Source organism: Hyperoodon ampullatus (genome assembly GCF_949752795.1).
Source record: "Hyperoodon ampullatus genome assembly, chromosome: 4".
Classification (NCBI taxonomy): domain Eukaryota; kingdom Metazoa; phylum Chordata; class Mammalia; order Artiodactyla; family Ziphiidae; genus Hyperoodon; species Hyperoodon ampullatus.
In genome coordinates, this window is record NC_136917.1 from 61,667,396 (window position 1) to 61,693,271 (window position 25,876).

At 43.4% G+C, this 25,876-nt stretch overlaps 1 protein-coding gene across 1 annotated transcript in view; it reads left to right on the forward strand.

The window, feature by feature from the left end:
* TRPC7 (transient receptor potential cation channel subfamily C member 7) overlaps nucleotides 1–25,876 on the forward strand; it is a gene marked incomplete at both ends in the record, with an annotated part of 130,040 nt that overhangs the window by 50,603 nt on the left and 53,561 nt on the right. Inside the window, one exon of the mRNA XM_079701773.1 lies at nucleotides 21,593–21,757. Coding sequence (XP_079557899.1) covers nucleotides 21,593–21,757 — 165 coding nt within the window. The remainder of the gene's footprint in view (nucleotides 1–21,592; nucleotides 21,758–25,876) is intronic.

A 25,876-nucleotide genomic window follows, 5' to 3' on the forward strand; every position in this document is an offset into this window, starting at 1 on the left:
ACTGAGTAGCACTGCAGACGTGTTGCCCTGTGACTCCCTGCCTCATCAGCCACTCTCTATCCCAGTGCCCTCTTCTGTAGCAAATATCATTTGTCATTTGTCTACTTGTTTATTGTCTACTTCCCTCAACACAGTAAGCTCTGTGGTGGCAGCTCACCACTGTATTCCTAGCCTAGAGCAGACCCAGGCAAGCAGAAGATACTCAAAAATATTTACTGAATAAATGAATGACTGAGTGAATGACTGTACCATACCTGAGTTTTCCTCCAGTTTTCATTTTTCTCAAATACAACAAAATCCCATGTTCAAGGTGAGATGTATTCCTAAAAGCTGTTGAGGAAACTCAGGGTTCTCTTGAAAAACAAAATGAGATAAATAGGAAATGAGTCCAGGATGAGCTACTAGACATTAGGCATTGTTTGTCTCGTTCTTAAAGTCCTACAACTACTGGTACAGAGTCCATGGGAACTCAGATCATGACTAATAGCCTTATTTTATTTAAAAATAAAAAGAAAGGTCATTTAAATACAAAATACCATTGTTTGATTAATAAAATCAGTAGCAATTTGGCCAGCAAGTTGCATCCTGAAGAAATTACAAATCAATTAATCTTTTTATATGTATTACTCCATAATAAAACCATTGGACATATCATCATCTGACTGCTTTGCTTGCTTCCCCTGATAGGTGTTAGCTCTTCCTGAACAGGCAGACTTGCAAGCTTGAAGGAGGGAATAATCATGTGACACCTATTATCAGCTAAATCTGTAGATATTAAAAGACCTAGCCCATAGAAGATGTGGTACATATATACAATGCAATATTACTCAGCCATAAGAAGGAACGAAATTGGGTCATTTGTAGAGATGTGGATGGATCTAGAGACTGTCATAGAGTGAAGTAAGTCATAAAAAGAGAAAAACAAATATCGTATATTAACGCATATATGTGGAACTTAGAAAAATGGTACAGATGAACTGGTTTGCAGGGCAGAAATAGACACAGATGTAGAGAACAAACATATGGACACCAAGCGGCGAAAGTGGCGGGGGGGGTGGTGATGAATTGGGAGATTCAGACTGACATATATACACTAATACGTATAAAATGGATAACTAATAAGAACCTGCTATAAAAAAAATTTTTAATAAATAAATAAAATAAAAGACCTAGTCCCTGCCATCAGAAGCTTACATCCTAAAGGGCTACACACTTCTGACTCCAGCCCTCTGTCTAACAAGGAAAGGAAAGATTAATTTAGACAAAAAATGATGTTGGAAACCCTCAGGGAGATAGAATAGGTAGCTTCTGAATCAGACCTTGAAAGGTGGGTCAGAGCGCCAAAGAAAAGGGGATTCCAGATGGAGAAAACAGTGGGGCAAAGCACAAAGCTGTGATAATGTTTGGAGAATCAGAGGTGGTCAGGGTAAGGACACATGGGAAGAAAGGCTGGGGTGAAGGGGACAAAAATGAGCAGGGGGGCGGGGGGCGTTGTTTAGGAGACTGGGCTTGAAGGAAATACAACCTGCTGGGGAAGCAGGGCCAGCTCTGATGGGCTGTGAAGAAATCATGCTGAAGTGTTGCGCCTTCATTCCGTAACAGAAAGGGAATCCTTGAGTTGTCTTTGCAGTTTACCTTGATAATTTTACTTATTGTACAAATAGCATTTTAATAATAAGAAAAATGTTTAAAAGGAAAGGAACAGACTACATTCATATGCCCCATATGTCAGTTGCTTTCATTTGTTTAACATTCTTCCCATTCTTTCCCATAGTAGGCATGTATTTCTAATACATACTTATAGGGTAAATAATTTTGTGGTTGGATTTACCAAGCATTAGAAAGTAAACAGTGTCCTAAAATTATCATGTTTATGTCAGCATAACATTGATGTACCATTATTTATATCTTCTCTACTGGTAAACATTCACTTTTTTATTTAACATCTTTATTGGAGTGTAATTGCTTTACAATGGTGTGTTAGTTTCTGCTTTATAACAAAGTGAATCAGCTATACATATACATATATCCCCATATCTCCTCCCTCTTGCATCTCCCTCCCACCCTCCCTATCCCACCCCTCTAGGTGACCACAAAGCACCGAGCTGATCTCCCTGTGCTATGCGGCTACTTCCCACTAGCTATACATTCACTTTTTATTATTTATATTTTACTATCATCTCCATACATGTCACTTTCTTTCCTTCTTTTCTGTTATTTCCTAAAATTGGATTTCTGACAGTGAGGCTACCGGGTCAAAGGACATAAATATTTGTGAAACACTGCAAAATTATGTTCCTAAAGGGCTACACTATTTCTCAACGTCAACAGCATTATACAACTAAACTGGTTTCATCAATACTTTGCAAGCATGAAGTATTATTAGGATTTTTTCTTCTAATTTAAGAGATGTAAAATACTACCCTATGCAAATTTTTAAATTCATTCCCCTGGTCACTAGGCAGATAAGCATTTCCTATGTGAATTCCCCCTGCCCACAGCCACTCACTATACCACACCACCAATATCCTTTAGCATTTCCATACTGGACCCTTCATCTTTTCCGTGTTGACGTGTATGGCTCTTGTGCAATACAGAAACTTTTACACATGTATGGCCAAGTCAATGGTATGTCAGGACTAGGTAGCATGGTGTGATGGTATATACGAGACAGGGACTACCTAAGATGCTTTTAGAGGATCCAGGGGGAGGTGATGAGGGCCTAAATAAAGTAAGGTGGTACCTATGACCAAGAAAGGAAGGAACCTGTGTAACTGCTCTTTTGGAGGTAAAAAACAGGACTTTGTAACCCAGGGCACAAGTTCAACTCAGAAGCTTCTGTGGGAGTCTGGCGTACCATAGGATAAATTGCTTTACTCAGATTCTAAGTTGCCCTAACAGAGATTTCATTTAGGTGAGGGATGAAATTGGAGGCTATTTAGGAGCCTGGAGGACTCTGCAGTAGGATGGGGTACCTCAGAGCCCTGGGCCCACATGGATGGGGGGAAGGACTGGGCAGAGGACAGGGAAAAAAGAATCAGGACCCAAAAGACAAGGAGAGAAGATGCTCAGAAAGAAGGCACGCAGAGTAGCTCTCTCGCATTGACTGCCAGTCCTGTTCCCACTCGTCATTTGCATGCTGCATATTCATAGAAGCCTCAGTCATGTTTTCCCCATTTAAAGGATGAAGGAACCAAGGCCCAGGGAGGGAGAGTAAGTCACTGAAAATTAGGCAGCTGGTAAGAAGCAGGCAGGGACTTCAACTTACATGCCTGGTCCCAAAGCCTCTGTTCTTAACTACCACACTGTGCTGAGACCGACAGGGCTAAGACCGGCTCTCTCTGCCTAGGAGGTTACCAGTGGGATCCCCAAAGGGGAAGAGTGGGGAGCACTCTTAAACATTAAAAGAAATGTTTTAATGTTTGCTAATTTGGAAGCTGCTTTCAGTGACCATCAGGCTGGCATTTAGTAAAATTAAGACCCATTAGGGAGGATTTATAAAAACAACATTCCAACAACCAAATCCATTAGCACTAGTTACAGATCCTTAGCTGGTAACAGACCACTGCCCAGTGAAAACCGACAGGGTGGGAGACATACACATTACATATACATATACGTATATGCAGTGTTCTATTGCAATTGTATATTCGTAAACAGCGTACACATATCCTAAAGGTTCTTTACGTGGTTGTTAAAGACTTCTTCCTGAAATAATTGACTCCCTTCCAGATAATCAAAGAATGAATGTTTCTACTGAAAAACAGATCTTTCCACATGATGCGGAAAAAAACATTCTGTGTGGCACAGTGGTTAGAATCATGAGCTGTGGAGCGAGACAGGCTGGGGTCACCCTGGCAAATCACTTAACCTTGCTTTTCCTTCATCTCTAAAGTAGGCGTAATAATACTTGCCTTATAAAGTTCCAGTACATAGTAAGTACTGTATAAATGTGGACTAGTAGCACATAACGAATGTTATCTTTCAGGAGTTATTCTGATCTGTAGCAGGTACTAGTAATTAGGGAGCTGGCTACGTATTACCTGGTTGGCAGACAAGGCACAGCTCACTCCAAGTTGTTATACTCTATTACTAGAAAACAAATTATCTATTTCTAACCATAATCTGTTCTGTCAGAATTATTTTATTATATTACTAAAATTTTACATATAGTATTATACATGTATATACAATATTAAGTTATGTAATTAGTGAAGAAACAAGTATAACCAGCATGAATTTGCTTCATGACTCTCAGCGGTAAGAAATCTCACATCTTAACTGCTACTTGGTATAGAAGAAACTCTGGAGTGAGAGTTCCTGGGTGGTTCACATCCTGACTGTGTGATCTTAGACAAGTCACTTAGCCTGTCTATGCCTCAGTTTCCTCATTTGAAAAAAAAAAAGAAAGTTAATCATCGTATCTATGTCATAGGATTATTGTGAGGATTAAATTAATCACTTAAAAAATGTCTGGTGCATCATAAATGCTCAATATATGTTGGCTCTTACCATTTTTAAATTTTTCTAAATCATGTCAGATATAACCCAGTGTCTCCTACACCCAGGCTGCCAGGAAATCCTGCCTCAGTCAGTCTAGGGCATCCTCCTCTGTGTCATATCACAGTCCTGAAGACTCACCTGTATACCCTATGAGGGCTCTTAGCCTGTGCCCTTCTCTTTGTGGACACCTGATACCCCTAAGACGCACTGATCACCTCCATCTGTCCACAAGCTGTGGCTCCATCTTATTCATTCAACAGTTTGTTTTCTGAGCACTGTATCCCAGATACTATAGCAGGTGCTGGGAATATAATACTAAAAACAAAACAGACAACAATCCCTGCCCTCATGGAGCTGCCTGTGAAGCAAGATCTCTAGGTCGGACTGATGCCAGGACCCTCTCCTGAACTTCCATTAAAAAAGCCTCTTGGGGGCTTCCCTGGTGGCGCAGTGGTTGAGGGTCCATCTGCCGATGCAGGGGACACGGGTTCGTGCCCTGGTCCAGGAAGATCCCACATGCCGCGGAGTGGCTGGGCCCCGTGAGCCATGGCCGCTGAGCCTGTGCATCCAGAACCTGTGCTCCGCAACGGGAGAGGCCACAACAGTGAGAGGCCTGCGTACCGCAAAAAAAAAAAAAAGAAGCCTCTTGGCCACTGTCAATACTAGCACTCTGAAATTACCCCTATTGGGGGTCCTTCTACCTCCAGGGCAGACAGTTCAAATAGAATCTGATGCCTACACCCCACAGAGAACTCCCAAAGCCCACTCCCCTCTCCTAGTCTCAGGAAGTATCTCTCCACCACCAGGTACCCTCCTCCCCTCTAGCCCTTCCCCTTCACTGGGCCTTGATCCGAAAAAAAGGCCAGCATATGGTCTTCAAAGCCATCCCTAAAGCCCCCAGAAACTGTGAATTTCCTCCTGAGCTAGGACCACTTGGCTCACTAGAGCCCTCCCGGCCACCTCCTCTGGAGGTAGAAGGCAAAACGCCACTCATTCTCCCATGATGAGCCTTCAGCCAAGAAAACAAGACAGGCTCGATTCTCCCAGGCAGGTTATATAGACACCCAGTGATACAGAGGGGGTCAAGCGAGAAGGCATTTATGATTCAGCAGGTGGTAGGCTACGCCTGGACTACAGAGCTGTCAGAGGGAAGGAAGACACAGAACAGACTCGTAGATCTGACAATCAGAAGAAATTTTGAGAAATCCATTGCAGCAGGGTTCAGGAGCCAGGCTTCAGATAGTCAGGGAGCCACAGGGAAGGTCAGGAACACAGGTGAGAGCACAGCTGTGATTAGGAGAGACGCTTCTTCCTCAGAGAAGGGAGAGGAGCAGAGAGGATGAGCATCAAGGCAGAGAAGAGGTGAGGACCGAGGAGAGACTGCTTGTCCAACGCTCAGGGACCTGAGGATGAGGGTGCAAGAATGAGGGTGGATTCTGTAACCTCCCCTCCCCCATCTCCCCAAGAACAAGGAAGAGAAATTATCTGGCTAGGAAGGATGGATTTCTGCTAGGAACTGAGCCTCCTTCAGCTGGACAAGAGGCCAGACCAATAGTGCCCACTACGCTTAGACAAACATCCCATTTCTTCCCATGTCTATCAGACTTCTGATAATCTAGTTCTTGCCGACTTCACATCCTGCCGCTCTCCTCTTTGTTCATTTTGATCCAGCCCACTGGCAGCCTCATTCTTCCTGAAACACAGCAAAGCCTTCCTTGACCACCCTGACCAAACAGAGGTCTTCCCTCTGCTTACCACTCTGTCCCTTCCTGTCCTTTTACCCAGGTCACCTGGCTTCCATTCTAGATTCTCAGACCTTAGGGTAGTGTCTTTGCTATACATTTGACATTACAGTGACTAGAAGCTATCCAAATTTGGTATGGAAAAAAATATAAAAAGTATTCTGCATAGCTCCAGATGGCTTTGTAAATTGAATTAAACCCACAACTGGCCCAGGAACTTTCCCCATTATTGATCATTAACATTTAGAGAGGTTGCAAAATGAATCCTGGACATTGCAATAAATTATCATTGTCTACTAGGCAGGTTCCATGAATCAGGTGGCCCTGGAGCCTTTTGAGACTGTCTGACGATGTAATTTAAATGACGTTGTTTTGCTCTTTGGTAAATGAGAGGACGGCAGGGGCGTTAAGTGGGGGCAAATGTGTGTGTACATACAATCTACACTATGGGCATCTGGCCCGTATATCTAAAAATGAAAGTCTATTGCAACTCTCTCTAGTTCCCCAGGTACCTGCTTTTCCAAGTCATATTTAGTTTCCATCTTAACATGAGGCAAGACCCCTTCAGGGGCTCCCATTTCCCATCACTCCCCGATGGTCCATTCACCCTGAGATACCTACACCTCTCCTGACACACCAGGCTCCAAGGCATCACTAATAATAACAACAACAATAATTCATTAAGTGCTTAATCTGTCCCCTTCACCATGTGAAGTGTTTTGAATGCATTCATTCCATGTAAACCATCAGTACTGCCATCCCCATTTACAGATGAAACAGATTCAGCTCAGAGGCAGAGGTGAGATTTAAATCAAGATCTATCTAACTCCCGAGCCCAAACTCTTTGCAACTGCTTCTCTTCAACATGCCCTTCCTGACACTCTCAGTGGCCTGGTTATAGCCTTCATGGCTCAGCTCGAGAATCTTTCCTCCAGGAAGCCTTTTCTCACTATCCCTCCATATCCCCTCTTGGGCTGGGTGCCTCTTCTCTGCTATAGCATGGCATGCATGGCTAACCCCCGTTATGGCACTGATTGAGCTACACTGAATTTGCCTGCTTACCTGTCTGTTTCCCTAAGTAGACTTTGAGGGTCATAAGAGCAATACTGGGAGACATTATTTGCAAACTTTGTGTTCCTGCTATCTGGCTCAGTAGGTATTTTCTGGATGGATGGATGGATGGATGGATGGATGAACATAAATTTATGTATACATAGGTGTAACCTTAAATATATCATGATAACTTATGAGACTCAGTTTCCACTTCTAAAGAATATGAACATGCTTAAAGAGAAATTTTATTTGCCAGAGGCTGATAAAAACCAGCATTCAAAGTATGACCAAAATTAACTCAACCTATCAAGAAATTTTATATATATATATATATATATATATATATATATCACTAGCCCCTGAATGACAAAGGAGATGACTGTCTCTTCAAATACCAAATACATTGTCAAGGGGACCTTTGCATTGGTTGCTGAATATTCATACCCCTCATCTGACATCTAAGAACACAGAGCCGCGGTCACCTGCCTGATCAGAATGTGCCTTCACCAGAAATAAACGCTGCATGTTGCCCAGTGTTTGGGGTGTGATGGATTTCCACATTTCCAAGAGAAGTGAAAGGACCAACTGACGATGTTCAGGCTGGAAGCCTTGGGTGACAGCAGGCACCAAGAGAAAAGAAACCAACATTTACTAATTATCTAGCTAAGGTATGTGCCCGGCTTTTTGTCTACGTACCAATGTCCTTTAAAGTACCAGAGGACAGAAAGAAGCAGTATGACATATGGGATTAGGAGACACTCTTTAAAAGTTCTCTGTGTGCTCTAGATGGGAACAATTACGGTGGTTGTTGGGGAGGGGTGCTCATAACAGACACACCCTACTGTCTGCACAGGGCCCAGAGCCACATGGAAGAGCACTTGAACTGTCTACACGGGACTTAACTTTGTTGGTCAGGTCGGTGCCAGAAGGTGGAAGAGCAGGAAATAAGGTTAATTTTTAAGGAAGGTCTGAGAGAAAAATTCCTAGAAGAGAGGAGAAGTCTGGCCAAGACCTGAGTGTGAGGGATAAGCAGGGGTTCTGGGCTCAGCAGACGGTGGTCCTCAGATCGTCCCTGGCCTCCCCACAAGCCAAGATGAGCTGTGTGTAGGGAGCTAAGGGTACTGGCTCAGGACTAACACCTCTCTCCATCCAGCTTTCGGGAGGCTAACTCATATAGCCAAATGGAGGTGAAATGAAATATGACAAGTGATCCTCCACTTAGGATCCCAGAAGCAGAATCAGGCAGGCCTGAACCCTGAGAAGGAGAAACTGCGGGACAATGGAAGGTATTACTTCACCCTAGGCATCACTTCCAGAGACTCTGTTGGGGTGCTGCCCTCTAGAAAAGATGAGCGTGAGAGGAGACAGCCATTTCTAGGGTAAACAGATGGAGATCTGGAGACAGGCATGATGGAGAGCAAGTGGTCGTCTCTGCCAAGGAAGCAGATGTCCCATCTGCCAAGGAGACATTCAAAGTCCTGAGGAATTCAGCACCCACCACCAGGTGGGAGCCCACCAGCCCAGAGGCAGAACTACAGGAGAAAGTCAGCCCCTGAGAGCAGAGCAGAGAGCAGAAGGATAGACACACTCTTCAGAGGCGTGGACCAGCCAGGAGGCTTCAATGCAAACAGAACAGGAGATCAGAGAGCTGATGGTGGGGCAGCCAGAGCAGGGCTACAGAGGCCCAGGAACAGCTGTGCCTGTGCACTGGACCAGCCGCCGAGGAACAGTTCAGAAAACATTTAGTGATGGGTAAAGTGACTTGTGTAGGATACTGGAATCAAGCAGAAATATATAGGAAGAGGCAATCATAAAAAAAATCCCTGCCATCTAGCTTGAAAGGGCTATGAACCATCAAGATCTGGGAATTAACAAGCTTCCCAAAGGTAGAGGCCTTGACCATCTTGCTCACTGCTGTGTCCTCTGTGTCTGAAAATGCTTGGTGCACAGTATCAACTGGCACTTACTATCTGTCTGGTGGATGGATGCAAGCATGCCTACCAATGGGGCTAGGTCTGTGCTCACCAGCTGCCAATATCTGGAACATCTGGGGCACAAACATGCTATTTCTAATTCTCGAACCAATGGTTATGCCATTATTTCAGCATTTCTCACTATCATCAAAATACTGGTAATACTAACATTCTTTAAGTGTTGAGAATTCAAAATTTTAAATTTAAAAAAGTGACACAAAATCCTAAGCATGTTTCAAATTTAAAACTATATAGAAATAAAAGCATCAAGTAAAACGAAAACATGGGCAAAATACATGTTACACATACATCAACAATATATTTGTAGGAGAGAAATTAATTTTAAGTGTTATTTTTAAATAATTACATAAGAGTAAAATGTAAAGTGTGATTTTTAAAAGTAAAGTGTATGAAGTAAATCATTGCTGAGTTATATGCACATTACTCTGCAAGAGAAACCCGGAAATTTGGGAATCATAATAGAAAGTTATAGGTAAACTCAAGACAGTTCCCTTTGATTCTTTCATCTGCAACTGATCTAATATTTCATTCCATAATTGGAGAAAATCTTCTGGAAAAATGTATGACTATTTCACCCTACTACTTAGCACTAGCTCCATTAACCTAGGACTACAATTTTTTATTGGCTGGAAGCTGTGTTTTATAGTTCAAAAAAACATTTCTGGTCTTTGTCTTCTTTTGTTTAATTAAGTATATAAATGTTGATTTCCTGTATCAATATCAATACCTTTGGATGTATGTTCTCCTAGTTGATGAAGTCTTTGAACTTGAGTTAGAATTATTCTTGCAAGAAAACTTTGCTGTTATTGATAATCAAATTTCTTTCTCTACTTAAGAATCACAAAAAATATATAGATGAATACTCTGTAAGTGACATACTTTTGAATGACTAAAAATTTTAATGTGTGACATAACTCTTTGGACAGGGCTTAAGATAAAAATGATTTACATTTCTGACTTTTATTACAGAAGTAAAATATTGTATTGACAACAACAACAAAACAGTATTGTGGCACTTGAAAACTGAACCATAAACCAAAAACTGGAAGTGCATTTTCTGAACCCTTGAAACCTCCTTTGAGTTAGTCATGCTTATGGTCATTTTATAAATGGAGAAATTAAGGCCTGAAAACTTAAGCTACCCTGTCCCTTAACAGTCAGTGGTAAAGCCAAGACTGGCAGCCAGGTGGGCTGACTCCAGACCCTGGGCATGTTCTACAACCTTGCACCTAAGGGACAAGAGTTTTGGATCCAACTTGGGAATATTATCAAGTTCTCAGGCTCAAAGAATTATCTGAAACTACAGCTCTTCCTAGTAAAATGTCAGCATCAGGTGGGATTTGGCAAGAGGCTGGAGATCCTAAAAAGATCCTTTAGCAAAGCGGGTTTTTGGCCAGAGTCTGTATGTTTCAAGGCTGTAAATCAGGGCTTAGGTGACCTCCACATTAACCTGGTTCCTAGCAAAGTGCTGACCAGGCAGGTGAGCCACGGCTGAATCGGTTGTTGCAACTCTTGTCTGTATGCAGGAGAGAGAGCCCAGGATTTCATCTTTAGCATGATGACTTGCTCCTTTTAGGAAGATGAGGTTGTCGAGGAAACTGGCTTCAAGCCTTTCCCCTTGCGTATTCCTGATTTTTATCTCTACTGGGCCTTGGCTGGCCCACAGGCAGAAGCACAGAGAGATCAGAGTTCTAACAACAACTTGAATCAGGAGGTCCCCTGGCCTCTGTAAGCTTGGAGAAATCACTGTGGTTCCTCATGCTTTGGTGTGTCTGCCTGATTTAAAATCTACCTTGTGGAAATACAGGATAATAGTTCAAAACATTGTCTTTGGCTTCAAGTCCATACCGTTATATCACCTTCGTGTTTATAGGCAAGTTACTTAATTTCTCTGTCTCATGCTCCCATATTTAAAATAGGGATATAACAATATCTATCTCAAGGAATTGATATGAGGGTTAAATACCAGTGATTGTTAAGCAAAGAGCCTGACACAGAATAGATAATCAATAAACATTAGCTACTCTTTATAATGATAATAGTTATTACTATTTTTATTATATAAATATTTTCCAGATTGATGTCAGTTTGGTAATGCCATACAAAGAAATTAAACAACCCTCATTCAATCCAAAAGAGAATCCTCAAACCCTATTTCAGCCTCCCATTTCAACCTTCTCCTGCACAAGAAAACAAGAGCCTGGTTTAGTTTTCATCATCTCTCCCTGTCTGCCCTCTACTAAAGACATGAAGACAGTTAAATGTTCATCAGATCCTGAGAGTAAGAGAGGATGTGTTATATTTAGAAATCATTCTGGGAATATGAGTCACAGACAAAATGATGGAGCAGATCTTAGAGGCTTCGGAAGAGTACAATTTATCACTCAAAATATGTTTACTGAGTACCTACTATGTGCAAAACATAAGGCTGCACACTCCTGGGGATACAAAGACAGTTGGTCCCCTCAAAGAGCTTAAAAATAGCAGAAGAGATCAGATGTAAACACAATAATACAGCTATTCACAGCTTGACCCATGACCATGACTGTCAAGTGAGTTGGCTGTACAACAAGACCCAGAAGAGTACAAGGTATCTCAGGGGGCTGAAGGACTTGGTAGGACTTGAAAGTAAAGAGAAACTTGGATGTTGAAGGTTGATTAGGAACTGAATCAGAGAGAAGCAAGATGGACCTTCCTTGAAACAGGCATGAGGGCTACTACACAGGCCATGTTTAGGAACAGTATGTAGAGCAGTTTGGGTGAAAGGGAGGGATCAGGAATGTGAGTAGTTAAAGATAATCCAAGAAGGTTTGCTAGAAGCTGCTTCCATTTCTCCTTTAGCTTCAGGCTAGGGCATAGCGCTGAGTGGGGTGGAGACAGGCACTGCCCAGGTATGGAGAGTGGCCTCTTTGTGACACTGTGAAAGAGCAGAGGCAGTCATCTGGAGCCAGCTGGAAGCTCACTCTGCGTCCACGCAGTGTGACTCTGGCCATGACAACACAGCCAGACTGGAAACCAAGTCACTTCACCAGCACCCTCAGGGCTCAGTGCTGTGGGAGGACTCCTGGGAGCACTGGAAAATCACACAGTCAGCATTCGCCTCCAGGAGGGCAAGCCAAGGCCCGCTGCCACTGTGTCTGCACTCAGGAAATGGCTCGCTCATAGCTCTGGGAGAAGCTCAGAACCATTTGTTTGGGTCACTGCACCCCAAAGACTGAAGCACAGGCTGCTTCATGAGAAAATCATTCTTTCCCTGGCAAGAGAGATGCTGCTGAGTCACAGATACAGTCCTCAGAACCTACCAATTTGGGGCATTTGTGTAAGTAATCCCTATTGATCCGGAAAATTCAAGGTTTGATTAATTTGAGGTCGAGGAATTTTTCACATCCTGCTGTCCCTGGGAAACAGGAACAGAGAGTTATCTTTGGGAACAACAAGCAAACTACTCAACTGAAAAGACGATATCAAATCTGTCTCTGTGGGCGCGAAGAGTCTTCAGAAGTGCCCATCTCTTCTTGCTGCCCTGTAGACTTCCAGAATGACTCAATCAGCAGCTACCTGGCAGGACCCTCTGCTATGTAAATAACCAAGAACACACCCGGGGTGGCTGGGCTAGCAGATGCACAAGTGGAAGAGAAGGAAGGGGAAGCTGGAACCGAGTGAGAGCCATCTGTGCAGGCATCCAAATGGAATCTCCCAGCAAAGAGGGGAGTGTTTAAAGCACACTCAGTTAGCAAATGGGGGATTCTGAAGACAGCGCTGCAGAACAGGTGAGGAGAGGGAGGCAGGTGTGGAGGCAAGGCACGTGAAACACAGCAGCAGAACTCCCCAAGAGCTGAGCTCCAATCCTTGCCTGCCTCCCTGGCTCCACTCTTGGGCACCTCCTGCAGATGATGGTGTGAATTTTTTCCTGGTAAGATCTTTGAACTCCTAGCTCAGTTACCTCTGGAAATGAAGAAGTTGTTGTTGTTGCTACTGTTGTCGTCGTTTTCCAATCTCCTGGCACTTCTGCAGTGAGAATAACTTCAGTGGAGACATGAATTCAGTCATCTATCTGCTCATCATGTCTCCTGGAGAGCAAGTAAACTTTCAGCCTCTTGTACCCATGTGCATCTTCCAGATGTGGTCACATGGCCACAAGTGCTGGACTCTGCCACACCACAGGGACCATGTTTGGAAGGCCACTCTGGTCCTCTAGATGGCACCAGGTTTGCAGTCTGAACTCGGAGAACTTCTTGCTGCACCATTCACTAGTTCAGACGACACTGCCTGAGTACCCATGCATTGAGCACCACCCTAAGGACCACAAGAGCCCTCCAGAGGGGTTTTCTCTCCAGTAGAGGGTTATACAGGCATTATAACTATGATTAACGGGAGAGACTACAAATGACTTGAGAGGAGAGAAAGAAAGATTCTCACCTGCATGGGCAGGGTAAACTTTCACGGAAGAGACAGTTATCGAGCTGGACAAAACTTGGCTATGGGGGGATGAGAAGGAAAGCACTCCAGGTTGCAGCAATACCTTGACCAGAGATGGTCAAGCTTGGGAAGGCTCTGGGAACAGCTTTGCTGGAGTTTGGCCAGAGACTAGGGATGGGGAGGAAATGAGCAGAAGCTGGAACAGCAGCTGGAAGTCAGGTTTTAAACTCTATCTCTTACTCTCCCTTCCTTTGCTCTGTTCTTCTGTTTCCTTCCTTTCCCTCCCTTTCACTTGCTTTCTTTCTCCCCAACCAAAATCCCCTCCATCTAACCCTAACCCTCCATCCTCCCATCCAACCCAAACAGTGCAAATGGAGTGGATGTGGGATTATCATAAAACATCTACTGCTGTGGAGAAGGAAGTCAGAGATCAACTGTCCTCTCCAAGAGGACACAGCCCACTGCCACAGGGTGAAAGGAGACAACTAAAACTCTGGCTGGGGGGTATGAGCATCTCTGCAGCACATGTGAAATCTGTAGGCTCACAGAGAGGCCCTCCTGCTGGCTGATAGAATATGCCAGAGACCTGATCCAGAAAAGACACAGGAAACGTCAGTTGAGAGAGGCAGTATAAGGAAGTGGTTAAGAAATGTCCACTTTGGTTCTGACAGTCACAGTGCCATCAGGTCTATAATGGGCATAATGGATTAAATGAGACAATGTTTATAATGTGCTCAGCACAGAGCCTGATCCATATGAGTGCTCAATAAGTGTTTGCTTTTACTGTTTTATTTATGGCAAAGAACTAAGACCGGGAAGGGCTAGAGTCCAAGCCAACCAAATCAAGAGAATTTCAGAGGGAGCTTACACATGAAAAGACCTCAGACCTGAGCTGGAACCCTGACTACACCATTCTCTAGCTGTGGGACTTAAATTGACCCAGCCTCAGTTTCCTCAACTGCAAGACGGGGTTGATAATACATCCTCATTTGTATATGAGGATGTAGATAATACATCCATTTTGGGGAGGGTTATTGTGAAGATTACAGATAACATAACCAAAGTTCCTTCATATACTAGGTCCTAAATTATAAACAGTAAAAAAAACACTCAAGCTGTGATTTTAAAACATTTTACTTTGTCTACTGCCCATGCTTAGAGGCTACTTGAAAGAGGTATGAATTGTGGGGCTACCCACTCAAAGCTCCAAGCCCCACACCTTTTCCTTCTCATTCTCCACCACCATTTACCCAGAACTATCACGGATTATACTCTTGTACTGGCCGCTCAGGAGCTGCATGGCTAAATAAATAGGTTCAGTGAGCGTGGTGGCAATGTTGGTTCCATACTAGAATGCTCCATTGATTTAAAACTTAATAAAACAATGGCAACTTCTGCTTTCTTTTTTACTGTAATTAAGCATACTAAGTTCTTCAGAATGTTTAACTCTAAAATCACATGGTCACTCAACACTCTGCTGATGGATAAACTCAGCAAAGGGAAGAGCAAAGAGAACTATTTTAAGCCCTGGAGGGGGAGCAGAAGTGGTAGTAGGAACGGCAGCAGCAGTAACACCAATGCCCACCTTAAATTGTAAGTACCAGGCCATGTACTGAGCACCCAACACATGTTTTCCTCTCTTGTAGATCACGAAGCTAGGAGCAGTGAAGTGGTTTGCCCAGGGTCACACAGCTAGAAAATGTCGTATCTGGGGTTTGAACCAGGATGGTCCAGCCTCAGAGCCTGTGCATGTAACCACTCCGCTAACTGCTTGCACAGAGAAGAAGAGTCTGAAGGTTAAGTTATCAGTGTAGACAAAGCAACTAGCTGTGCCAAGGATGTGGGGCTCTCAATAGTAGGTCTCACAAGAGGGAGGGACCCAGGAGAAAGCACACTAATGGGATGAGCATTTGGTGTTCATTCATTCATGGAAGGCTTACTCCGTAAACTGGAGGGTGTTACTGCTCAGTCCTATTCCATGCACAGACTCAAGCTGAGAGCTCCCTGTGGACAAGGATTGCAACTTCTCTGTATTTCCAGTGCTGAGCACAGTGCCTGGTAAGGGGCAGCAGTGAGGGAAAACATGTTGAATGAATGAATGTATGAATGAATGGACAAACCAACAAACTAAACTAGTCAACAACTGACATTTCCATTCCTCTTCTTCCCTCGTCAACTTCCATGACTTGAGAGCTTTGCCAAGACAAAACGGGAGGGAAGAACATTAGCACCATTGAACCAAATCCTATGAGATGCACCAGACAGGAAGTGGCACCACAGAACTATACTAATTCAGTCTGACTGTCCACACTAAGAACAGCCACTTGACAACGGGTACAGTATCTGTCTCTTTTTGCCTATGTAGATAGTTTCCAGAGGGAGGAAAAAAAGATATCTACACGGAAAGGCTAGTGATGAGCTAAGTGGAAAATCTTGACCACAGTCACATTGGACATCAGCCTTTGATGGTTTATCTGTATAAAATAAGTCATTTTCTCTATAAGCATTGGATTTCATAAATTTTTCTCCAGCTAATTTATTCTTCAGCTTATCAAATCATGCATTGCCACATCTCATTATTCTGTAAATGAGGCCCAGTGTCAGAGAAAAAAATCTGTGTTTAAGGATTATGGAAATCATGCAGCCTCAAAGCCTCAGCTCAGATGTAGCCCTCTTCCCTTCCCCACTAAACGGGAAATGCAGGATTTAACAGCTTTTAAGGTGGAGGAGGGGAGGGGCATCGAGGACGGAGGAGAAGTACTTCTGCAGGTTCAGGAACCTGTACTGCGCCTCACTGATGGAGGGCTCCAGAGTGGAGGTGGAGCATCAACATGGAGCTGAACGGACTGGATGGTGACCCTGACTGCCCTAGCAGAGACCAGCCCATTTTTACCTAATTGCCTGGATAAAACACTTTCATTGGAGGATAAGGAGGGAGGTATTGGGTAGAGAGGGAGTGGCCTCACGCACCTGTCAGGCTACATGAACCTTTCCAAAGGCAACAACACTTCAAGAAAATCTGCCAAAACAACATGGAGGTCAGAATAAAGATAAGGAGGGTGGAGTAGAACCTCAGGGAAGTGGGGAGGAGGACAGAGAAACAAGAGGAAGAGGGAAAGGAAAAAATAGGAAAGGAAAGGAGAGTCACGGGCTTATTTTTATGTATCAAATACTAATACAGCGCTTACTATTTGCCAGGTACTGTCCTAAGCACTTTACAAATACTTACTCACTCAATCTTCGTTATTAGCCTCATTTTACAGAAAAAGGAAGTTAAGCATGGAAGGAGTCAATGATCGAAGAGCATATGGCCAGCGTGTGGCAGGGCCCGGACTTGAACCCAAGCAGCCACGTACCAGTCCACACGCTTAAACACCCCCCATCAGGAAAGTCTTAGCCCTGTTGTAATATGAATATATGGCCCAAGGGTGTTAATATTCCATGAAACAGCCCTAAAAATACTCAGTAGTTAAGGAATGTTGATAGCTCTTCAACAACTATCTATTCTTAAAATATCAGATATTTCCTTATAAATGAATATAAAGCAGGGAAAAGAGTGAAGGGGATAATTTTCCTTCAGGCTATAAAAGAAAAATAGTAGCACATGGACCAACGGAAAGCAAAGTAAGAGCCAAGATTTGGCCAATATGCCCAAAAGTTCCCATATGCCAGCATTATATTCTCACTAAGTCACCAGGGTCTGGGAGGAATAGGAAGTTTAGGTGAGATATTAACAGAAAACCAGCTTTGGGTACAAATGTTGTTATACTAAACATGAAGGCTGGTCAAACATGCCACCAGAATACCTGGCTTGAGAGGGACTCAAGAACCAGCAGCCACATGAATTCTAGGCCCTCCTGACTCTCAGGTCCTGTTTTCCAGTCTCCTCCATACTATAGGGAAGTCTGTCTCAGAGCTCCCTCCTATCCCTCTTCACAATTTAACTTCTTAGCTCCCCACCCCAACCCAGTCCTCTGGAACAGTCCATCCCAGCTGTGGGTATGGTCTGACGTGTGTTCTCTTGAGAGGCTGCTCTGCTCCATGCAAGCCTACCTTAACAGTCTCAGCTCCAGGCCATTACTCCCTACTAGGAAGAGAGAATCATGGGAAAGCTGAGGTGGTCAAACCAGTTCTTCCCTTGCAGAACTTTCATAAATGTGTACCATGCTCTCAGTCCAGAATGGCTTAGGGGCAGGAATGGCCTGGACAATCCCCTTGTTAGGATCCAGATAATTCCATCCTTTTGTGAGCCAGATGCCAAAGAAATCTGGCCCAAGACAACACTGATTTTCTGAGTTCCCATTCTGTTCTATCTGGCTGTGGGCTTTCCTTCCTCTGTTCCTCTCTGACCCTGCTTTTAAAAATCCTCCCCCTGCCCCTGCCCTGACTGAGTGCCCTTCTGGTTACGGTGTTCTTTGTGTCTTGATGGTGTGCCTCACATTACTCTCATCTTCCTTGGGTCAGGAATGATGTTTCTCTGTGCTTCAAAAGCACAGTGGAGAAAAATCCTCTGATACACATTGAACTGTGCGTCATGAAGTTATCTTCGAAGTCCTGCTACCAATACAGAAAAGTGCCCACATAAAGATAAATAACAATCTGGGCTTCAGCTATCAGTTGCCATCAGCTTACTGGGAGTATTATATTATAAAGTCTGTCTACAAATAAATAGCATGTTTGGAGCTAGGTTGCTTTATTACAGAGGAAGAAAGACCACTGTGGAAATTAACAAAGGTCTAATCAGAGGACAGAGTCTCAAGAGAGACCCCCCTGTTTTAGTCGGGACCACTGTCCTCTGAGGCAGGTAAGGGCGAGTGGGAATTGTTCCCACTGTGTTCTCTCTCAGAATTCTTCCCCTCCTGCTCTGCTGCCCAATTTGTTTTGCTGATTTGTCCGCAGGAGGCAGCAGAAGCAGCATGGAGGGGCTCTCCCCAGATAAAGACAAAGAGGCCAAAGGCAGGGGTCAGGAGTCAGGGGTCAGGAGTCCTTCCAGAGCAGTCCTTCCAGAGCAGCTACAGCAGGGCCAAAGGCAGGGGTCAGGAGTCCTTCCAGAGCAGCTACAGTGCAGGGAGCCACAGGGCAAGCCAAGTGGTCTTCCGCTACTTCATGAGACTGTGTGTTTCTCCAGAGCAGGACCATTTCAGCACCGAGGGAAGGCTAACTGTTGAAAACCAAAACCAACTGCCCCCCCATGCCTGCAAGTTGACCTGCAATGGGACGACTTGCTGTGATCAGGCTCTGAGAATTACTGAAACATGTGCATGATGTTCTGTTGTTTGCTCCACTTTGTTGTGAGCCAGAAAGGGCACAGGAAAGCATATGATGGCCTGAGGGTTCCTACCTGGGTTGAGGAGAATCTGATGCTCTTGTTCTTGAAGGGAAAAACCACAATGGTTGACATGAATCCAATAATGCTACCCCAAAAAAGCCTCATTTGCAGCTAATGATTGAGTAACAGTATCACCAGGGGCTGCTGCAGGGCCAAATAAAGCTTTGATAGCATCCTCGCAAATCATTTGGTGGCTTCTGTGAGTTCCCAGAAACTGGAAACAAGAAGATGTTGCCATCTGCGTTGAGAATTTTTTAAATAGCTCTATTTATATTGTTCTTATAATGAAAAGGGAATGTTTTGCATTTCCCAGAAATTGCTGCATATATCCTCTTAATACCCAATGAGGCAAATGGGATGAAAATTGGGACATTATGATCCAGGGTAATCCACTGAAAAATGCAGTCTCTTTGAAGAATCCCCAGTCTATCTGCTCTAGTCCAGGCGTCCCAGCTCCTACGGCATATGGCTATCCTGACAGGGCCAAAGAGCAGGCTGCCTAAAGCAAATAATGGCTTCCCTTTGTCACAGGGAGGAAATAAACTAATGAGCATAATTTTCTCAAGTGTAAACTTTATTCCCATAAATGTTACTTACATATTGCCTATTACCAGTTTCTACTGGCCAAGACTCAGAATCAACTAAAAATAAATGGCCAAGTAGCACCAAATATTTGCAGAAAAAGGATGTTTGGTTACAGCAACTCAAGTCAACCTGCTGAATCAATCAGAAAAAGGAAGATGCTGTATATGAATCTAGGGGTGTCTCGTGGACCATGTGTGCAGAGTGGCGCTGGACCTCAGAGAGGGTAGGACACTATAGAACCTCTTTCTATACAACTTCATTTTCTTTCTCTCTTTTTAACTGGCTTGTTTTGCTACTTAGTCTACACAGTGGAAGGTAGCTGCCCAGATTCCTGAAGGTTACATGTTAACTCCTCAGTAAATTAAAAGACTGCCTCTCTCAATCACAGTCTCAAGTAGCCTGGGAATATACCCTGAGAAAACCATAATTCAAAATTATGTGGAGACATGTACCACAATGCTCATTGCAGCACTATTTACAATAGCCAGGACATGGAAGCAACCTAAATGTCCATCAACAGATGAATGGCTAAAGAAGATGTGGCACGTATATACAATGGAATATTACTCAGCCATAAAAAGAAACAAAATTGAGTTATTTGTAGTGAGGTGGATGGACCTAGAGTCTGTCATACAGGGTGAAGTAAGAAAGAGAAAAAAACAAATACCATATGCTAATGCATATATATGGAATCTAAAAAAAAATGGTACTGATGAACCTAGTGGCAGGGCAGGAATAAAGATGCAGACATAGAGAATGGACTTAAGGACATGGCAGGGAGGGGGAAGCTGGGGCGAAGTGAGAGTAGCACTGACATATATACACTACCAAATGTAAAATAGATAGCTAGTGGACGACAGCTGCATAGCACAGGGAGATCAGCTTGGTGCTTTGGGACAACCTAGAGGGGTGGGATAGGGAGGGTGGGAGGGAGGCTCAAGAGGGAGGGGATATGGGGATATATGTATGCACATGGCTGATTTACTTTGTTGTACAACAGAAACTAACACAACATTGTGAAGCAATTACACTCCAATAAAGATGTATAAAAATAAATAAAAAGAGGAATAAAAAAAAAATAGCTAGCTGAGAAAACCTAATGGACCCAGTTTAAGTCTGGGTTTCAACCCTAGTCCAACATATATCAAGAAGGGTGAGGTCAACAATACAAAATGTCCACAAAAGGCCCACCTTGTAACCTGGCATGAGGGCAAGGCAGATCCAAGAGAGGGAGGTGGCAGTGAGAAGCTACTGCATGGGGATACAATGTGTCAGCTCTCCAGCATGCTACAATAAGCAACAGGGATCCAAGGCAAATACCACTGAAATCCAGTGGGGAAATACTGAGGAGTTTTAACATGTCCTCTGGAAACTCCACTGCAAGAACTTTTTCTTAGACAACATAGGAAAAGAGAGAGGAACTTTTCTACAATATCTCATTTAACCCTACAAGACAATGTGACAGGCTCTGTTTTGCAGACGACAATATTGAGGCTCAGAGAGGTGAAGTAGCTGGCCCAAGGCCACCTGGCTAGTAAATGGTAGAGCAAAATTCAAACGCATGTCGACTCTAAAATCCCATTCATGCTCCATCCATTCCAATACGTTGACTCCCATATGAACTCTGCCCAGAGGTAAGTCTCCTTGGATTGGAGACAAGCATCTACCCAGAAGCTGTCATTTTCTGTGCCTTAGACTTCTCAAGGCCCTCAGTTTACCAAGCCCTGATGCAGCCAGTCCTATGAAGGCCAGTCCTATGAGGGCTCATAGCACAGAGGCCCCCAGCATGCCCAAGTCAGAAGGGCCCAGCAGGTACCTGACCTAGCTGCTCTGGCTCGAACACCCAGGCCACCCTCCCCAGGGGAACATGTCAGCACTGAGCTACTCATAGGTCATATACTGTTCAAGTGCTACTGATGCCATTTTCCTGTTTGCATTTTGTTTTTGTTTTTGTTTTGTTTTTACAGTTCGTTGCTCATCCTAACTGTCAACAGCAATTGCTTACCATGTGGTATGAAAATCTCTCAGGCTTACGTCAACAGTCTATCGCTGTGAAATTCCTGGCTGTCTTTGGAGTCTCCCTAGGCCTCCCTTTTCTCGCCATAGCCTATTGGATTGCTCCGTGCAGCAAGGTACAGACTGCTTAAGGTGCATGTCTTTGTGGTTATTTCTTCTCTCTACTTAGCATAACCTAAAGTCCATTTTGTCCAAATATGCAGCTGACCATTTCCCACATTTAAAGAAAATAGCCCTGAGAGACCCAACAAAAGTAGAAAACCACTTAAGAGGGAAAATGCTAAGATTTGTTTTTTTAAATCATTTTCTTAAAAGACAGAGGAGTGATAAAATGGAAACTTTTATATACACAAGGCATAATCTGATCAACAGAATAAAGGGGGAATAAAGGCACTTTTCCTTTTCTAACTATGCAATGTCCTAAACACGGCCTCCAAACCCATAGAAATAATAATTATAATAATGATAATAGGAATAGCCAACATTTACTGAGTACTTTCTTTCTGCTAAGCCCTTTTCATGCAACACCTCATTTCACTCTCTCAAGTACATTATGATGCACACACTTATAAGCAGTTTCAGAAAAGAGAAACAACTAGGAGCTGAGAGTCAAAGCCTTCTCATACTGGGGCACTGAAGACCCATCTCAACATCTTCCTGGTTTCCTGGCTTCCTCGTCTGGGTTCTGGCCCACATGGGCAGCTAATTAGGTCACTAGAAGGAAAAAAGACAAAGGAAAAAGGAGCTGAGCCGGAAAGGCGCAAAGCTGGGTTCTTTTCTCGCAGGAAGGGGGAGTGTCTGGTGCCCGCCTGTAACGGAAGGAGTGGAACCTGCAAGAGCCAAGCTGCCGCACCTCCTGTTCCACCCTCCCTACAGCCCATTGGACCCAAAGCCACAACAGGCATCAGCAGTCACTCCAGCTTCAGGCAAGAGCTAGCGCCTATAAAAACAAATCATGTCGAAACTCTGAAATATGTTTCGTAAGTTAAGTGGTCATTAAAGTTTCCAAAGCTGCATTTACTTTGTGATATAGTAAAAAAAAAAAAAAAAAAAAAAAAAAGCAATTAAGCTTAGGTAATCAACATTCAGTAGAAGAAATATGACTACAGGGAGATTAGTTCCACAGGGAATCTGATCAGCTAAGGCAGTTAATAAAAGTGTCATCAATGAATGGATCCTCTTGTCAACTCCACCGAGACAGAACTCATGCCAGGACGATGGGCCCAAGACTTCAGATCTGCTAATGAGGCCACCTAACCAGGAAGGCAAGGAACTGACTGGCTTAGAGTAGGAGGGGTGTCAGAGAAAGAAATTAGGACTCAAACTCCTTCTTCTGTAGGATAGTGTTAAAAATAAAAGTCCCCATACTGAATATTTGTGGTGTTCAACCTCCTATCTATTGAGGATTTTGTTTCTATGGCACTCTACCATGACACAGATTTCTAAATCAGTATTCCCCAAATGATACATATGTAGGGTAAGGCTATTTTTTTCTGTCCCTTATCATGAGCTGGAAAAAGCACAGTGAGTGAAAAAAGACTAACCAGATTGAAAACTGGATTAGTGCTGGTCATTGGTTTTAGGCACTTGTTTCCATGGTAGTATTATCTAGTCTGTACTGCAAGTTAGATCATTGCCTTCATCCAGAGATGGACAGGGATGCTGCCTCCACACTCTCTAAGCCACAAACTAATTCTAGGACATCAATCGTTAAAATAACAGCCAAACACTGCCAATCCTCACATTTGCTGTAAAACTAAATGCGACAGCTTCCAGGGAACTGGAACTAAGCAACACCGGCAAATTGGTTTGCCTCTACCTGCCTGGGGAAACATTCAGAAAGAGATGATATGCCAGTTGCTGACTAAATTTTTTAGACTTTCAGTAGGTCTGAGAACAATCTTGGCCAATATCATGCAGATGTGATGCAAAAAAAAAGGACGTGTGGACGGGGTAGGAATCCCAGACTTTCTGGGGACCCAGGTAAATTCAAGAGACTGATGCCACCATGGAATGTAGGGGTGAGACCTATGGTGTCTTCTGGAATATTCTAGAAGTAATGATTGCAGGAAAGTTTGGCTCCATGGCTGCAGCTTCCTCTCCTCTGTTCAGAGACTTATCTGACTGACATTTTGTGTCCCTGGAATGTCCAGTAAGACAAAGAAACAACTTGTACACTAAGCTCTTGCTTGTGGCCACTGGCAGCTGGCGGCAAGAGAGGGTGGCATTTGATGAAGAAGACTGGAAGTTCAGACTGGGGAGAGATGCTGGAAACTCTCTGGGTGCTCTACTGCAGTCATAGCCTACCTTGTGGGCAACTGGCTACCACGTCCCAGTTAGGTGCTTACACTTGTGGGCTAAGAGCCCAGTGCCATAGAACACAGAGGTGTGTGAACAAGTAAAAGCAGGTGTCCACCCTGAGGGCTTGAGAATGCAGTTCATTTGGAGCTAATTCAGGAGCACTACTCAGTTATTCTCACATTCACCTATTTCCCAGAGTAAAAGAATAGTACCCAGGAAGTCTGGGCTTGAGCCAGAGACTGAGTACAGCAAGCCTGGATTTCCTGATATGTTCTCAGCTCATAAGGGCCAAGTAATGACAGAGTTGCTTTAGCCCATGTTTCAGACTCACCAGTTTTGCTCTTCAGGCAGAAGAGGACAAGAACTATGTCTCCCAAAGCTCTACCATCTCTTTTTATACCTAATGCTGCTACCTGACTCAGCGTTAATGATTCCCCAGCTAAGAGCTGCTGGTATATATTGGTTGACTTTTTCCTTTCTTTTGGTTCACCTGGTGGCCTTGTGAAAGGAGGAAGTTTACCCCAAGCACAATTTGCTTCAAAACATTGAGATAAATATGGAATGTCACAAAAGAAAAAGAAAAAGGAAATCCCTTAAATGATTTGATCTCATCTGACTTTTATCAAAGTTTTACCAGTTAAAAAGATGCTTTCAAGCCCAGAAGAAAAATAGGAAACATGCATCAATTCCTAACCTCGTTTTTCCTCCCTATGGCTTAAATCAAGTGGGACTGAGCCCAGGGTAACCTTCTATACCACTGCAGGGCCTTATCAGGGTTTTTTCTTATCGTCTGCAATAAATACAATAATTTTTACATATGCATCTTCTGCCGGAAGATAACAACTTGAAGGAGGGAACAAAGAGAACATTAAATTCCTCAAAGCAGCTCTTATGGGGAATCCCAGGGCCAGCATGGGTGCACCTGCATGCAGATTCCTGACATCAGGTGCCTTGCCTAGATGAGAAGATGGAGAAGTGTCCCCAGGTCCTCATCCAGGTAGTCAATGGAAGATGTTACATAGAGCCCACTGATAAAGGATTGGGGAAACTTGGCCATCAATCCCTTAAGAGCTGTGTCTACCTCCGTGTTCTCCACCTTTTTCTGACATTTCTGGGACCCTGCTGGGACACAGAGATCTGGTATCCCTTGCCCTCTCCTCAACCTTTCCTCTCCCCACTCTGCAGTCATTCTCCAACCTACCTCGCCTCTCACCACTACCTCAGCTAGGACACAGTGACAGGAAACAATGCAATGACTATCTAAGAATGTCACCTGTATACATCAAAGTATCCCAGCATCTTGGTTGGGAACTGGGGCTCCAAGATGCCAACACAGTCAGATAAAATGTGGAAAAATTCAAAGTATGTATTTGACATCACATAGGTCAATATGAGACGTCGTTTGATTCCGTTTTTGTTTTTGTTTTTTTTACTGAATTTATGTAAGGTATTTTATTTGTCCTTATATTTAATCTCTACATTCTGAATTTAGTACATCTACCTATGGCTAAAAATAATCTACAGTCCCTATTTTGTAAATAGTAACGTTAAACATTACTAAGAAATGTCATTTGTAAGATGTTTGTGGGCCCCCTAGTTTTCAGGTAAACACCTTTTCAAACACTTCTGAAGTTATTCTAGTGCCATATGACAATTTGACAATGCAGGTGAATCCGAACAAGTTCTTTCCAGCACAAATAGGGATTTCCAATGTTCAGACTTGAAACGCAGTCTTTTTTTAAAAATGATTAAAATTATCTTTTTAAATTTCAACAGATGGGTTCTATGACATTAGAACGTTACAGTAATTACTGGCACCATTAACGTGGATGATTAGCATACTGAAGCCTACTGAAAGAACATTATCAAGCCATCTGATTTATAAATGTTATGTTGAACATAATGATAGTTAGGGAAATTTTACCAGGAGAAAC